The sequence below is a fragment of the Tachysurus fulvidraco genome, chromosome 10, assembly GCF_022655615.1.
Source record: "Tachysurus fulvidraco isolate hzauxx_2018 chromosome 10, HZAU_PFXX_2.0, whole genome shotgun sequence".
Taxonomy (NCBI): domain Eukaryota; kingdom Metazoa; phylum Chordata; class Actinopteri; order Siluriformes; family Bagridae; genus Tachysurus; species Tachysurus fulvidraco.
This window is the reverse complement of record NC_062527.1, coordinates 8,419,504-8,437,346: the sequence shown is the minus strand read 5'-3', so window position 1 is coordinate 8,437,346 and position 17,843 is coordinate 8,419,504. Positions and strand designations below refer to the sequence as shown.

General features: G+C 37.8%; 1 protein-coding gene across 3 annotated transcripts in view; it reads left to right on the top strand.

Moving 5' to 3' along the window:
- grm8b (glutamate receptor, metabotropic 8b) overlaps positions 1–17,843 on the top strand; it is a 124,560-nt gene that overhangs the window by 81,625 nt on the left and 25,092 nt on the right. For all 3 annotated transcript variants that reach the window (XM_027173282.2, XM_027173280.2, XM_047819705.1), the window contains exons 4-6: positions 2,478–2,613; positions 3,849–4,003; positions 4,199–4,336. In XM_027173282.2, coding sequence (XP_027029083.1) covers positions 2,478–2,613; positions 3,849–4,003; positions 4,199–4,336 — 429 coding nt within the window. The remainder of the gene's footprint in view (positions 1–2,477; positions 2,614–3,848; positions 4,004–4,198; positions 4,337–17,843) is intronic.

Genomic DNA, 17,843 nt, shown 5'->3' with positions numbered 1-17,843 from the left:
ATTTCCTGTAAGCAGTGTTGCCTGGTTTCAGACACACACACACACACACACACACACACACACACACACACACACACACACACACACACACACACACACACTGTATGTATACAGTGTGTACAGTATACAGTGTACATATGATGTATAGAACAATTTTTATTATACGATATCATATAATAGAAAGTGTTATATATTATATGTACACTGTATACATACACTTTGCCTTTGTTTGGGGGAAATTTATTAGATTTATTTGCAATTGATTTGCTATTAAACAGGATCTTAGTGGCCATAGAGTACCGTATTTTCCCCACTATAAGGCGCACCCAAGAGCCTTAAATTTTCTCAAAAATCGGCCGTGCGCCTAATAATCCGGTGCGCCTTATGTGTGCACTGAGTTCCAAAATCTGTAAAAATGTTGTGTGACTTTAGTAAACGCTCCACTTGATTGACTGTCGGACCATTTCCTGCTGACACAGGGACGTAATACGTACACTACGTACGCTGGCAGCGATAAACCAATCAGAGAACATTACGTAATACGTACAGTACGTACTCTTACCTCCGCCACGCCTCTGGTAGGTGAGGACTTTGATGGATTTGTGGGAGAAGATTGATTAAAAAATAATGTGTGTGTATAGTTAAACAGTAGAATAAAGTTCAACTAAACACTGTTTTGCTTCCGTTACCTTTTTTGTGGGCCGTATGTTTTAGCATGCGCCTTATAATACCGTGCGCCTTATGTATGGGTTAAGTACAGAAATAGACCCGTAATTGAGACTGCGCCTTATAATCCGGTGTGACTTATAGTGCGGAAAATACGGTACAGTATATTTAAACCTAGTCCATTTGGTAAACTCTGGATTAGTAGTCCTCTCCCCTGATTCCTGCCTCATTAGTGATTGGTGTGATTCACATATTTGACAACCAAGTGTAACAATAACCCTATGGAGCTACAGGTAGCTCTTCTGACATCTAGAAAGGAGAACAAATCAATGGTTTATATCTATCAAAAAAGCACAATTTTTTAAATCCTTGGTCACTCAAAAGAGAAAAATAAGAATAACAACAAACAAATAAAATGTATTATAATGTATTTAATGTATGTGAGTTGTGATTGAGGACTTTATTTATTTATTTATTTGTTTATTTATTTTTTGCAATATAGATGGGTGATAAATGATTATAACATAGTGAAAGTCTATCCAGTTTTCTGTCATATAAATGAATCAAATCCTTGAATATAGGATTTTCTTGTACATTCATGAAATATATTATACGTTGATGTGGAGGAAAAACACAGACAATGGTTATTTAATTAAAACACTACCAAACCAAGCAAAACAGAATAAGAACTAAACCTAGCAAGACAGTAACTGCGAGCGAGGCAAGGCCACAGCAAGGAGAAATGCAATAGTGATACAAATCACACACAGTAAGAAACATCAGCAAATACAGAAGGAAAGCCAGCTGTTCTAGGGGAACTAATCAGGAGGTACACAATACAAGTGTGCAAAAATGCAGGAAGTAAGTGGAACAACAAAGTAAGAAGTTTGGGAGGGTGACCTCTAGTGGCCTGGTGGTGGACTTTCCATGGTGTACCTTTTCCATCATACTGTATATGTAAATTTACGAAAAAGACAGCACAGTCTTGTACATCCATATAGTTTTACTGAAAAGTGCTTCTTTTCTAACTTTTGTTAAACACATCATGGTTGTCTTACACAACCATCCATATTTTTAAAGGGTAGTATAGTGATTTAACTTGGAGATTTGTCCCACCTTTGTTGATATGGATTGATATGCAGGATTAATGTTGAGAAGAACGTCTGTGAACGTTTTCTGTAGCTTCAATTTATTATAAAGTAGCGTTTCAGTCTGTTAGAATTGCATTAGACTGTGTAAATTAGGAGGTAAAAATGTTATGTTCCCAAACACCTTGGGCAAGGTGGCATTATCAGATGTTATTTGGATCTAAACACATTTTTTCTGGGTAGCAAAGATAACACTGAATATATTTGTTCATCTTTCCCTGTATCTAATTTGGATTGCCTGGTGCCCTTGTTGTGATGGAATCAGACTTTGAGGTTGTCTCTGTCCCTTTTTCTCCCTCTCGCTCTCCTCTCTTGTCTCCTTCCTGTCTCTTTGTCTTTCTCTGTCTCTGTTTCTATATCTCTTTCATCCTTTCTTCCTGTCTGTGGCTGTCACTCTCTATGCCTCTCATCTTACACAATTTTATTCTCAACATTCCATTATCTCCCCTTCTCTCTTCCTCCTACACTCCCTCACAACCTCCTGTCTGCCTCCACTCTCTCTTTCCTGTGCACATCATTCTCTCGCATTTGCCCACTCTCTCTCTCTCTCTCTCTCTCTCTCTCTCTCTCTCTCTCTCTCTCTCTCTCTCTCTCTCTCTCTCTCTCTCTCTCTCTCTCTCTCTCTCTCTCTCTCTCTCCTACCTTTGCCACTTTCTCCCTCAGGTGGTGTGTGCATTGCACAATCTCTGAAGATCCCCAGAGAACCCAGACCTGGAGAGTTTGACAAGATCATCTCACGACTGCTCGAGACTCCCAATGCTCGTGCTATTATCATGTTTGCAAATGAGGATGATATCAGGTACGCCTCTTTGTTATTTTATTCCCATTCCTTAAACCTGGCTTCAGTTATTGTCCAGTAATCCACAGCAGACATGGGTACAAAAGGTGGGTTCAATATTTGAAATCTTAATTTAAAAAAATCCCAAGGAAAAAGACTTTATAGGAAAAGAAAAACAATTATTAAAAATCCAACACTTAATATTGAAAAGAGAGTTGATTCTTGATCTTAAGAGCATCACTATCATCTAAGACTATTCACACATAAACACATCCTTTTCTGCTTATCATGTTTTTAAACTATTTTATTTACTATATCCTTCCTAAAAGCTTGAACCAATCTGACTATTTATCTCTGGTCTTTTTTTTTTATCAACAAGGCGTTCACCCGATTATTTTACTTTAGGGCACAATTCTGAGAAACTGTAGAGACTGTTGTGTGTTACAATCTCAGGAGATCAGCAGTTATAGAAATATTCGAGCCAGCCCATCTAGCACCAACAATCATACCACAGTCAAAGTAACTAAGACCACATTTTGTCCCCATTTTTGATGATTGATGTGAACATTACCCGAAGGTTGGCTCGCATCTACATGATATCTGCTTTCATGCTGCTAATGCTGATTAGACCTTTGCATGAATTAATAGGTGTACAGGTGTTCCTAATAAATTGGTTTGTCTGTGTGTGTGTGTGTGTGTGTGTGTGTGTGTGTGTGTGTGTGTGTGTGTGTGTGTGTGTGTGTGTGTGTGTGTGTTCAATACAAACAAATCTTTGCTTGTATTGAATAAACAGCATGAATAAAACATTAGGATGGTGCATGGTGGTACAGAGGCATGATTGCCACTTCACAGCTCCAGAATCCGACATATGATCTCCTTTGGTTGTGTTTTTTCTTCACACCTCAGAAAAACATGCTGGTAGTTGAACGGGTGACTCTAAATGCCCTTAGTGCATATGTGTGTGCATGTTGCCCTGAAATAGACTTGCATCCCATGTAGGTTATCTTACTGCCTCACACACTGTTTTCACTGATAGGGTCTGGAACCACTGTGACTGTGACAAGGATAAAGCACTTGCTGTAGATGAATGAACAAATGAACGAACTGATTTTCCAATACGTGAAGACTGTATTTAGATTAATGATGTAAGAAATGCAGTTCTTGTGTGTTCTTTTGAACTGAATGTGTTTCTTTGAAAAATGTAGAAAGTTGCTTTAGCTGTAGCGAACATTAGTCCTGTCTTGTCTACATTTCAGACGTGTTCTTGATGCTGCTAATCGAAACAATCAGACAAATCACTTTCTTTGGGTGGGCTCTGACAGCTGGGGCTCAAAAATCTCCCCAGTGTATCAGCAGGAGAATGTGTCTGAGGGAGCCATTACTATTCTGCCTAAAAGAGCTTCAGTGGAAGGTACATTGATGTCGGGGTAATCGTAGATATTATGACCAACGATTAATAGAAATGTAGAAATTATATGTTTAATGATTACAAGAAGATAAATGAATGCCATATTTGTGCATGACGGGATTGAATGGATATTTTTATACGGTTAAAGGTTATTGAGTATTTTTCATATATTCCAGTATCACTTACACTCTCCCCCAGCTTTTGATAGGTATTTCAGAAGTCGCAGCTTGTCGAACAACAGGAGGAATGTGTGGTTTGCTGAATTCTGGGAGGAAAACTTTGGATGCAAGTTGGGAATGCACGGCAAGCGCCCTGGAAGCCCTAAGAAGTGCACAGGTAAGAGCACATTATTGCCTTCTGTCTAATAAAAGTGAATATTGATTAGGATTTTTTTCCATCTTATGTTACGCAAGACGTTCGTTCCTCTACAGATTTATGAGACTATTTGTTTCCATGTCAGGAATTCAATTTCAGCCATCATTCAAAGTATATAGCATTGCTTAGATATATATTCTCATAGCCTTCTGCTAAAAACAATGCATAGCCTCAACACAACAAAAAGTGTTCAGGAACATGGATGCTGTCTAAATATGTCAATACACTTAGTCTAATAGCTGTTGGCTCAATAGTTCACAGCAAACAGGGAGCAGTATTAGAGCAGGAATCCGTCAAACTGAAATCGAATCGCTTTTGCTATACGCACCTCAAGTTGCCAGCAAAGTTTTGCACGCCCGCTAGCAATCTGTCTTATCAATGGGTTGAGAAACCATTGTTGGAATCCATTCCTTTTATCTATTCTTTCAGTGTGAAAAAAAAAGTGTAAAGTAGATAGATTGCAGTCAGTTTAATACAGGAGAGAAAACAGATGCAGGAAAAAATAAACTGGAATTAGGACGTAGAGTGAGTAAAGCAAGGCTGTGGCTGAACACACTCTCCTCTGTACACTTCCTCTATACCGCAGACAGACTCGAATACAGAAAACTAAACAGGAAAATGTCAAAAAATATAGTAGGAATATCTTTAGCTCGGTTTTGCTCTCAGAGGTACGCTAGAGTATACAGTGCCTCAAGTTCAAGTGCATTCCTGTTACATTTGTACCCTGTCACATTTGTGTTGTCAAAGATTATAACACAGAGTGTGTGAAGAATGGTAAATAAACTTAAAATGATGCACTGCTACAGCTGCAGCTAATACGAGTGAAAAATTAAAACAGAAATCAGAAAATAGAACACAAATAAGACAAGGAAAAGAAGAAGGAGAAGAAAAAAGATGAAGGAGAAATGGATACATACTTAACATATATACACACACAACACACACACACACACACACACACGCACACACGCACACACACCCGCACACACACACACACACTTGGTTTGTGGACATGGTTTTTATCATAGTGGGGAGCAAATGTCACCACCAGGGTAGAAATATTTGACAGTTTTGACCTTGTGGGAGCATTTGGCTGATCCTCACACATGGAGACGGGTTTTTCTCAGTAGCTGCAGCTTTTTTTTTTAACTCTTTCTTGTGTTTACACACATGTACAATTGGTCAAAACCTTTACTATAATTTTACATAAAACTGTATTCAGATTTTTGTTACTCTCTGGACTATTTGCCATTTTCCGTGGAGTGGGTTTCTGGTATTTATTTACAAACCATCTGGAATTTTAGTAATCCATGAAATGGATTTTTTTAGCACAGAGAAAACAATCATTTTAAAATATATTTTTAAATTTAAGATCGAATTTTTCTTAAACGATTTTAACAACCCTAAACCAAAATGTATACCAGTAAATGGGCAATCATTTTAATTTGTAACATATATATTTTATTTAGGAAAAGTGCCAAAAATTTCAAATTCAAATGCCATGCTAGGAAATAAATATTATCCACAAGAACCTGCATATTTTTAAATAATTTATGCATGAAAACTAATGTCAATGAATAAAAATATAAAAAAATAAATTAGATACACACACACACACACACACACACACACACACACACACACACACACACACACACACACATATATTGTGTGTGTGTGTGTGTGTGTGTGTGTGTGTGTGTGTGTGTGTGTGTGTGTGTGTGTGTGTAGTTTAAGGGGTTAAATATATGTATAGGCCTCACTTTAATTAGCTGCATTAATAATTATCTCAAGTATAGTAAGGGTAAGTGTAGTGTAGTGTGTGTGTGTGTGTGTGTGTGTGTGTGTGTGTGTGTGTGTGAGAGAGAGAGAGAAAGAGAGAGAGACAGAGAGACAGAGAGACAGAGAGACAGAGAGAGACAGAGACAGAGAGAGTTCTATAAGGTTGGCAGGTGAGGATGTACTGTGCTGATGTGTAAAGCACACTTTGTTTTCCACAAACAGTAATAATTTATCTAGAATTGAGATATTACTGGATTTGAATATCTGTTGCCTTTTCTATTGAATTCAGTTTTAGCATTCTGTAAGAAACTGTTTGTTTGTATGTTTGTGTGTTTCTTTGTTCTTTTGCATTGTTTTTTTTTATTTCATTGTTGTTGTTTTCTTCAATATTTTCTATTTATTTAACTAAGATAGTCTGGGTCTCTGTAGATGAGTCTGTACTTCATCTCTGTGGCTGTCGGTATTCAGTCATACTCAGGACTGGTTTATCCCAGCTTTTATTTGTATTTTTATTATTATTTGTGCTGCAGAAGACTAGAAATTAAGGTCACACATACCGTATTAGAGCCATGCATATATGTTTTGTGTGGACAAAAGCTTTGAAAGGAACAAACCTGTTTTTTCAGTCCTTCTTGTTTAAATAAGGAATACAGCAGCTCGTTGTACACAACAGGGAGAGAAGTGAACGCTCCTCTCTTTCTATACATAAACTGCTTGCTTTCTCTCTCTCCCTTGTTCTTCTTTCTGCATCGGCAGCGCTGTAGAAAGCAATGAATGTCCGGTGGTCTTTTGTGATTGTGTGGTTATTGTTCTGGCATGGTTATTTGACATAACAAGAATAATTACATAGCTGTGGATGCAACACATCAGTCCCCAGTGATCCCTGATTCTGTTCTTTCTTTCTCTCTCTCTCTCTCTCTCTCTCTCTCTCTCTCTCTCTCATTTCTCTATCGCTGTTTCTCTCTTCAAACTACATGTAGTTGTTCAGAACACTTCACTGCAGACGGATGCTTCTGTCAGCTGCACACACACACACACACACACACACACACACACACACACACACACACACACACACACACACACACACACACACACACACACACACACACAGATACTCTGATTATTATCTTCTATTCTTTAAAGGAGGTGAGTGGGAGGCGATCATTAAAGTGTGGAAGAAAGATGTTCTTTTGTCATGTAACTAAAACGGACAGTGAGAAATTCAGTCTGGCTAAGCCTACACAGAGAAAACTCTCACACACACACTCTCACACAAACACACACACACACTGAAGTCTTCGATACACCGAGCAGTTGTCTGCAGATTGCTACAATGTGCTGAGTACAGAGTTCTCAATTCTACAAAAGAAAATAACCCAAGCTGATTCTGGGATTTTCTTCAGGATACAGCTACTTTTAGCAAATCCTTCACACATGCTAAGCAACTAGATAAGGCAAAGTGAAGCCAAGCTGAAATTGGCGTAGTCCATTTGTTCAACATTTGACTAGTAAGAAATTTTTTAACACCTCTGTAGCCTTCTGCAAATTGAAGGGCAGCATTGGATCGAAGTGATTGTATTATCAGGTTGAGATTGAGTTTTAGGAGGACTGGGTAAATTCATTTTTATCCAATCCTGTCTGGCTCTGTGGAGTAATCATACAGTGGGACAGAGAGCTGATTCAGCAAGAACTCTGGTTCATCACCACCTGAGAAAGATAGAGAGAGAGCGAGAGAGAGAGAGAGTTAGAGGGAGAGATTAGAGAAAGAAAGCCTCTGAACATCTGTTCAACACTGGCGACTTGCTAGTCCTTGAATTTAGAGCAATGTGTATGTGTAGGTGTGTTGAATATAAATTTGTGTGCACCTGCATCAGTTATCATTCCAAATATGCCAAATATACGACATGTGATGTTATTGGAATGTCAGATGCTGGTGTGTGTTTTAGAGCTGAACCACAGAGCTGACAGGGAGCAGGAAGTGTGATTTTGCTTTAGTGTTGCATTCATTACATTGCACTCAGCACTTTACTTTGCATAGTCTGTATGCCAGATGCCTGCAAATAGGGCAAATCTTATAAGATGTGTCAGCTTAATGATGAGAGAAGAATCTCACAAAGTAACAATCATATGGAATATACTTGGGCATGCAAAGAGCACGAACATCTGTTACTCGTGCACTTAAGCTTTATTTGCTGCCTGCCACTCAGTAATAAATGTGCTAAAGCCAGCTGTGTTACGATCAGCGTTGAATCCCCACTTCGATTAGGTCGTAAAGACTTATAGATTATATTTCACTTTATTCGATTTCATCATCACTGGTGTTATTTCACTACTTTGTTAACTGGGTTGTGCATGACAAAAAACTGGAACAGTAATAGAATTTTGTAGATAAAGCAGTAGAAGCCAATGGAGTGATACAGGCATGTGCTTTATATGAGATGTTCCAAATAATACGGAGCGGCGATATGGTTTGCATGCAGGAGCAGGTATAACCCCATGACACAAAGTTAATAACACAGCAGTAATATGGGCAGCCTGGGGGTTGCAGCACAGCAGGTACTCCTGAACGACTGCAGAAAAATGGGAAAGCGAGAGCCTTGTAATAACCTTAGTGTCAGCTGCAGTGTTTGTTGCTTAAATAAATTAATTAGGCTTTATTTAGTGCAGGAACTAAACCCAAAAATTGAAATCCAGAACTAAGAGGAAAAGATCAGCAAAGTAATATCTGGGGCCGGTCGTGTCAGTGCTTTTTGATATATAAATATTGAAGGTCTACCTAGAGTAAAAATTCCCTCTAGAGATTCTACTGAAGGATAATGTCAGAGAATTTGATATCTAGATTGAGCAGGCAATTTGGCATAAAATCCATGACTGTGGTTAAAATAAATGCAACGTATTAAAAAAAATTTTAATACGTTTTTTTCAATGAAAAAAGCCTGAAATGTAGTCTTGCAACCATTGTTTAACACACCAGGCTTTAAAAGACAATGAATCTTTTGGATATTTTATATTTGTCAGTTTATGTACAGTATGCCATCTATAATAAGTGTACTCATAAATGTACTGTACATTTTCTCTACAGTCAATTCTCTCATAGACAGTCATTTATTCATTCGGTCAGTCTGAGTCATTGGTCACACTGTCTGCTTTTACAGTACATACAGCTAAAACCAGGTTGAGTAATAATAACCAAGCCAAACTTATACAGTACTTAAACAAAAACAAGTGGAGTGAGGTCACAAGCAAATAATTATTCTAAGCCAATAAAGGCCCTTTTGTGTTTTAGTTTTCCACCATATGTTGTACTGTATAAAATATGCTTCATTGTCCTTGTGCGTGTACTTAGCTTAATTTAGAACAGGTATCCTACTCTTTGTTAGTACAGAACAGGAATAATATGGCGGAGAAAGGAACAAAAATACACTTAGATTCCCTTTGCTGCTCTGTAGATATTTACTGACAAACACAAGTCATCTGGAGTCATTTGCATACATACATATACATATATATTTCTGGCAGTGTCTGGCTCCAGAATGTTTTGCTTTTAACCCAAATAAGGAAGAAAACAAGCCTCTTTGTTTTGCATGTTTTTTTTACCATTCGGTCTTCCATAAAATTAAGCAGAGGATAAGCATATGACTAGGAAACATAAAGCAAAAAAAGAAAAAATACAGTAATGTAAAATACCAAGCTGTACATAATTTGTTCCTTCTGCTCTCACAGAACTGTAAAATTGGGTAATTGCATCTGCCATGTCAATAATGCTTATTTCTTGCCTAGCAGGACTGCTGTTAGGTGAGGTCAGTAAAGCGGAATTTCATTAAGTCAGACGAGAGAAAATTTGATCATAGTGACCTGTAGTGGATTTCTTAAAGTTTATGCATCCCAGTAATTGAGCAGACAACACACATAGACTTAGAAAATGCCAGAGGGTTTGGCTTTGCTTCATAAAAAGTGGACAAATGGATATTTCTTTTCATATTCAGTGTCTGAGATACAATACACTAGAGGCACAGTTGGACAGGGTTTATAAATATTTGATTGGAGATTTATGCACCGTTGAGCATTATTATTCCACTGTGTAGCAGACTTTTATTCAAAAGCTATTAACTCAGTGTTTTCTCAATGAGGCTAATGGGCAGAAATGTTTGTACACATTCTCTGAAAAGTTCTTACATTTGCATTATAGTTTGCAGTGACCATTGGCATAAATGACCCCTTTTTTATTTATTTATTTATTTATTTATTTTTGCTTGGCTTGGCTTGGCTTGAGTCTGATTCACAAAATTTCCATATCAATAGGCATCTAAACAAAAGCGCTGCCTGTTGTCGCTGGTGTTTTTCACTCTGGTCCTGGCCACTAGCCTTTCCTCTAATGGCTCGGTGCCCTTTATTTGAGAGCAAAATGGGTGTCAAGGGAAGGACTGTTAGTGAGCCAAAGATGACTGCTAAGTGGAGGGCACTCAAAGGCATTTCGTCAAGCACACCGCTAGTCATGCTTTTTGGGGAAATAACAAAATTGCCATAAATATTGCATGATCTTTTGTTCAGTGCCTTCTCTCAGTTTCAGCTGAATTTGATGGCTCACTCTCTAGCTTCTTTCTTTCTCAAAGTATTATTACAAGACACCGAGGCATGCAGAAATGGATGTACGCTGTCAAGTGAAACAATGACTGAAACACCTGTTCTGACTCGCCTGTCCTGATTCAATACAGAAAGAGAAACGAGCAAAATGCTCACCATTTTCACTGTTTACCAACCCGAGAAACATTATTCATGTATAATCATTATGTTCATACCCTGCATTTTGTCTGCGATGATGATATGTGATATTCCTGACTGATACATTCATGTTATAGTAATATCATGTATCATTATATCAGAACCTCATTATAATGAAGTCTTGATGAAACAGTATTCCTGCCTTCAAGCAACGTCAAACAAAAGGGCAGAAATATATTCACTGTCCTGTTCCTTTTCCTTTACATGATGGAGAAATATGGAGAAAATACACATGGAGGAACTAAATACAGGTTTCACCACTCCTGGACAGTAGACACCACGAAAGCTCTTTTAAACCCACTTCATCACCAGTCACTTGTTCTTATAATTGAGCACTTGTGTGTTTATGGCTACCATAAATATTTAATTTTGTAATGCAGGCAATGAGGAAGTCATTAAGAGAGCTCAGAGGAATTGTCAGTTACTGCATTCCCAAGTCAGTTAAATCTACCTGAGTGATAGGCTTCATGATCAGCATTGGCAAGAGATCAAGATAACAAAACTTGCCCAGATGAGTCAGTGACAAACTCAGGACACCATGAAAGGGTTCTCCAGGTTGACAGACATTGTTACGATCCATAAACCAGAGCCGAGCAGGAGATAAATACGATATGTCAACCTGTTTCCACTGATTAACATTGTTTCTGTCAACACAGCAATGCCTCTCCAGTCTGTTATAGGACGCTTTTACACACGCACATTTTCTTAAGCCAAACTGTTAAATTGATCCATGTTTAAGTCTGTCTTATTGACAGATAATGCTGAGCAAGTCTTAATGTTAATTTTGCCTAATGAGGCAAGGAGATGGTGGGGATTGTTTTTTTTTGGTATAATCAGAGCTTCGTCAGCTGTAGTCCGGTTCTGCTACAGCTCCAGCCTGGATGGTATCTCACTCCCAGGTACCAAGCTGATCATTCCATTAGAAATGTCAATGTAAATACAAAAATCAAAGTTGAATTTTCTCAGTTTTAAAAATGTATCATGCCATCTGTAATGTCATTTTGTGTTTCTCAAAAGAGCAATTTCATGCTTAATGGTGTATCGTGTGAAATTCCAAATGAAATGCATGTAATTCATCTCTATAAAAGAATATGACTGAATCACTCACTGAGCACTTTTTTTTTTTATAGGAACACCTATACTTCTTTATTTTATGCGATTATCTAATAAATTGTGTGCCAACAGTGCTATGTATAAACCATCAGGCCAGCATCTTTGGGTGATGTTCACATCAATCACCAGAATGGAGAAAAAATGTGATCTCTGTGATTTTGACCGTGGTACAGTATGATTGTTGGTGCCAGATGGGCTGTTTTGAGTAATTCTATAACCGCTGATCTCCTGAGATTTTCACACCCAATAATTTCCAGAGATTACTCAGATTGGTGCAATAAAGAAAAAATATCCAGTGAGCTGCAGGTCCGCAGACAGATATACCTTGTTGATGTGAGAAATGAACAGAGAATAAACAGACTGGTTCAAGCTGACAGAAAGGCTACTGTAACTCAGATATCCTCTTGGTACAACTGTGGTGAGCAGAAAAGCATGTCAAGATGCACAACACATCTAATCATGAGGTGAATGGGCTACAACATCAGAAGACAATGTCAGGTTTCACTTTTGTCAGTCAAGGACAGAAAGCTGAGCCACAGTGGACACAGCCTTAACAAAATTAGCCTTGTCCGATGAATCCTAAATTCTGCCGAGTCACACAGATGGTAGGGTCAGAATTTGGCAACGACAGCATGAATCCATGGAACCAAATTTCCTTGTCAACATTCCAGGCTGGTGGAGGTGGCATGGTGGCCTTGACCAGTATTAGTATAGTGTTCCAGGGGTGTAGATTACATGGGGGACGCGGGGGACATGTCCCCCGCACTTTTTATAAGAAGTAAATTCGTCCCCCTCACTTTTTTAGTGGAGAGTTGTGTTCACCACATGTTGAGGTTTTAATGGAGCAATGTATGTAAATGCAGAGTGATTAAAAATTCAAAGAGACAAGAAAGTTATAGATAGTCTATACATGACATTCATGGCAATCAGTCACTCACTTGTCACGTCATCATCACACGCCCCCAGTACTGTAGCTTGAGTCGCACCGGCGGTCCAGCATTCGGTTACGATGAGCTCAAAGTGGCAAAAAAACGCTTCACTCCTTTTTTATAAAAATGTCAAAAAATGATATATAATCATAACGCATATAAAGCATGATTAAAAAATCATGATTAAAAATAAAACCTGTCATTTACACAAGGGTTAACTGAAAAAAAATAAACAGATAACACTAGACATTTCGCCCCCCCACTTTTTAAATGATGGCTACGCCCCTGTGTGTTCAGTGAATGCTTGTGTGTCATGGGCTTTTAAAATATTATCATGTATACAAAAGCAAGTTGATTGGTCAGAAGGTGTGGGTTAATTTAATCATAACTGCATGGACAGTATTTCCGGTTGTAACATAAATAATAAGTGATATTAATATTTTTCTTCTAACCTATTACTGTTTCTATAGTAACAGCTCACACACCGGGGAGGTGCCAAATATTCGAGGCCTAATAATAAAACATGTTGTTTAACAATGAAAAAATGTATAACTGTTGATGGTGTGGTGAAGCTTTATGTTAATAGACGTGCGTTTAAAGTTTATGGTAGAATTCTTGTGTATCTGTGCTTTGTAAGTGTCAGCACTTTCCCAGCACAGGAGAGGGTTTAGAGAAGAGGAGCTTGTGCCTAAGGGTTTCTGTGTAACACGCTGAGTTTTATTTGTCTTATTAACTTCAAAAGAAAGAAAAAAGAGAGAGGCTACTGAGAGAACAACTGATAATCAGTTTAAAAGTGTGTTGTGTATTAGTTGGAATAGCCTACTTCAGATTGTGTTGAAAATATTCCACTTTGGAGCAGAAACAGACCACAACACCCTGGAATGGATTCTTTTTGTAATCCATTTGCTCTGTCGTGTGTTTTTCTTACTTGAATTTGATGTCTTTCTGCAAAGATCATGCACATAGCCACTTTAAAAACTCAGCATTACATTAACATTTACATTTACAGCATTTAGCAGACGCCCTTATCCATAGCGACATACATACAGTAAGTGCTTAAATCTCTATCACTGGATACATTAATGCTGGTTCGCAAGGTAACATACTTAAGATACCAGAGTTTTTTTTTGTTTGTTTGTTTTAATAAATGCATGATAAAAGATAGGGAAAGAAGTGCTAGTTGAAGTGTTTCCTGAATAAGTAGGTCTTCAATCGTCGTTTGAAAATAGCCAGCGACTCATCTGTCCAGACCTCCAAAACCTTGGTGCCAGAACAGAGAAGAGTCTTGTAGTATATTTGCCTCTTACCCTGAGAGATGGTGGAACCGGTCGAGCAGTGCTGGTACATCTGAGGGTGCGGGGTGCAGTGTGAGGAGTGATGAGGGCTTTGAGGTAAGAGGGAGCTGGTCCGTTTTTGGCTTTGTTAGGCCAGCATCAGGGTTTTGAATCTGATGCATGCAGCTACCGGAAGCCAGTGGAGGGATCGCAGCAGCGGGGTGGTATGTGACAACTTTGGCAGGTTGAAAACAAGCCGTGTAGCTGCATTAAATGCATTTAGTCTGTGTGTTGTCTTAAATCCATAATACGTGTATTGTGTTACACTTTTATCAACTTAAAGAGTTGCATACTATAGTGAAATAGACAAAAGTCTAATCAGTCGAGTCTGTGAATAGATTCCGTTTTCTGTACACACTCTGTACAGCAGGTTTTTTTTTTTAATGTTGAAACGACTTAGTAAAAACATGAATAAAGAAGAAATGTAGATCTGAGCGCATTAATCTGCGATTATTTCCCCGCTGATATCAGTGTGAAGTGAGATCAGTTGAGGGATGGGACGATGACGAGGCTTGTGTGCAAATGCACTGAGACTTTTATCTCAGCTGCTGAGACAGAGTGATGTGGAGGGAAAGAGCTGGTATGGCTGCAGGCTTTCATTCCAACCAGGCAGAAGTCACACCTGTTTAATCAGTTCATCCTGGGCACCAATCAACTATCAAGTGTGTCTCCTCTTTGCCTGGGATGAAAGACTGCAGCCTAAGGGTTAGCTCTTGTAAAGGCTCTTTGCGATTAAGATGCAGATCATTTTTTAGATAATCATAAGTAAAAACACATTTTTCACTGTAAACTTATAATTCTTTAGAGTGTGCAGAAATATTGTCTTTTTTAAATAGATTTGTGACTCGATGAGGTGTTTTTCAGTGGCATTATACATTGGAATGAAATCTTTAAATAGAATTACCTAATGAAACATTTTGGTGAAATATATATAATAAAGATTATTATATATATTTCACCAAAATGTTTAATTCTATAATTTTATTTAAAGGCTTTTGGCCTCCTGTGGTCCAGCGGCAGGATACCGTGCTCTCATTACTGTGGCTTGGGTTTGATTCCCGGGCAGGGAGCTAACCCAGACACTTAAGAGTTAACTCTCAGTACCAGACCCAAGCATGGATAAAATGGGAGGGTTGTGTCAGGAAGGGCATCCGGCATAAAACCTGTGCCAAATCTAATATGCAGCTGAAAGAAGAAGATATTTATTTCCCAAGACATGGCACAAATATTACCACTCTCACCACATGGCTTCAGAGGTTTTGCCATTGCCATTGTGTTTCCCTTTGTTCATTTCTTAGCCGTATTGTTTTGCTGATTTACGTGGTATTGATTTCTGATTTTGTGTATTGACCGCTCTCCCTGCTTTACTTGCATTAGCTTGTATCCTGTTGGTTATGATTTCTGCATTCCTAACTACAATTCCGGGCCATGATTTGGATTTGTAAAAGGCTTAATATTATATCCCATCGACTTTTTGTAACAGCTGCAAATATCCCTCAGTAGTAACGTGCTGTGCAACAATGACAGCTTTTCTTCTTCTGTTCATGTGTGCTCCTTAAAGTGTTCTTAAGATCAGAAACGAGATTTTTTTCCTTGCACATTTTGAGTGGGTTATTGTGTCTGCTTATTCTGTCGCATGATAATGGCAGAGGCTTTCAGAATGACTGTACTCCACAGATCTTGCTGAATGCAGAAGCATGGACTTGGGTACTTGACACCCTTCTGCACTATGATTCATTTGACAATTTCAAAGCTTTTAGCAAACAATTTATCGAATGACTAATATAATGGTTGAAGGAAATTTCTGAATATCTGACAGTTGGTGAAAAGCACTGCACTGAATTTACTTGATTTTATGATTATTTTTTACATACAGTGTATAAGTAAATGTGTAACAATCAACAGAATTTTATTTAGTTTAGGCAATAGCTGTGTTGATTCTCTCTAATATAATTGAATCTAATACTCAATCGGTGAACACTATTTCCATATATACCTGCTCCTGTCATAAACACCCTGCTATAACCTTACAGTAATCAGCAAACTCAAGCCAGCTGTCGGCTGCTATCAGCGGACGATGCGTCGCGATTACGACATTTGACAAGTTGACAGTTGATTAAAAAATGGGCAGCATTATAGAAATGTATTCAAGCAATTACATTTTTTCTCAACACCACCATAAAGGACAACCTATTTAATTAATTTGTCATTTATTTAATTTTCTAATCAAATCATCATCTCTACCACGAAAGAAGCAGTGAGAGACAAAGCAGATGCTCAGTGGTTTCAGTGAGGGCAAATTGAATTTAGCTCTCTAAGTGAAGGCTAATTGAGAGCCTGGTTTTACTGATTAAGCTGTCGGTCATGTGTTATACCATTCACCACTAATATGAAGAACAAAATTGTGTATTTCTTACATGCTACTGGTAAAGCACAGCCTTGTGCACAGCAATGAAAGACAAAATAATTTAGAAGAGGAGAGAATGTTATTTTAATTGTCTTAACAGTGGCATTCCCATTATATTCCTCAATCTATGTGCTTTGAACAATGTTCCCATTCCCATCCCATGTTCCCACAATGTTCCCATCTTATTTGAACAATGTTCCCATTCCCATCCCATGTTCCCACAATGTTCCCATCTTATTTCGTTGATTTTTTGAAAGAATGAAGTGATGAACAAAGTCTCTTATTTCTAATAGCCTGGAGGATTATGGGTAAAGGAAAAGCTTGATTAATTAGGAATAAAAACACCTGTTGAGGAAATGTTTTCATTATCTTATAACAGAATATCCAAAATTGTTCAATTCCTCTAATACAGTACGTCAGTTCAATTCAATTCTATTCAATTTTATTTGTATAGTACTTAACAAAGGACATTGTCTCGAAGCAGCTTTACAGAACATAAGAAATATAGTACAAAAAGTTATTTCTACAAAGATTACTATTATACAAAGTTCAAAATTAGTATTAAACTTGTATTTAAATGTGTTTGTATTTATCCCTAATGAACAAGCCTGAGGTCACTGAGGCGACTGTAGTGAGGGAAAACTCCCTTAGATGGAAGAGGAAGAAACCTTGAAAGGAACCAGACTCAAAAGTGAACCTCACCCTCATTTGGGTGACACTGGTGGGTGTGATTATAAACTGTAATAAACACCAGACAGTGTTATGTTACAATCGTGTACTGATTAGGAGGTTGTTGTCCTCAAAGGCCACGTGTAGTAAACAGAATCCAACTGGATTCGATAGCAATTAACCAACAATTCTTATTTTTTGTTTATTAAAGAATGATGTCATGCTTTTAATCTTTTATTGTCATATTTAATGTTATAAAATGTCTGTGAGGCAAGTTTGTTAATTAAATAAATTACAGAAAAGAGTTACCAGCTTTTACCAAGTGCTAATAAGTGCTGAAACTCCTTACATAGCTGTTCAATAAACTTCTCCTTTTAGAAACCAATTAGATGATTTCTTTGATTTCTGATTAAATGTTTAGTTTTATTCTTAAACCTGTGTATTATTAG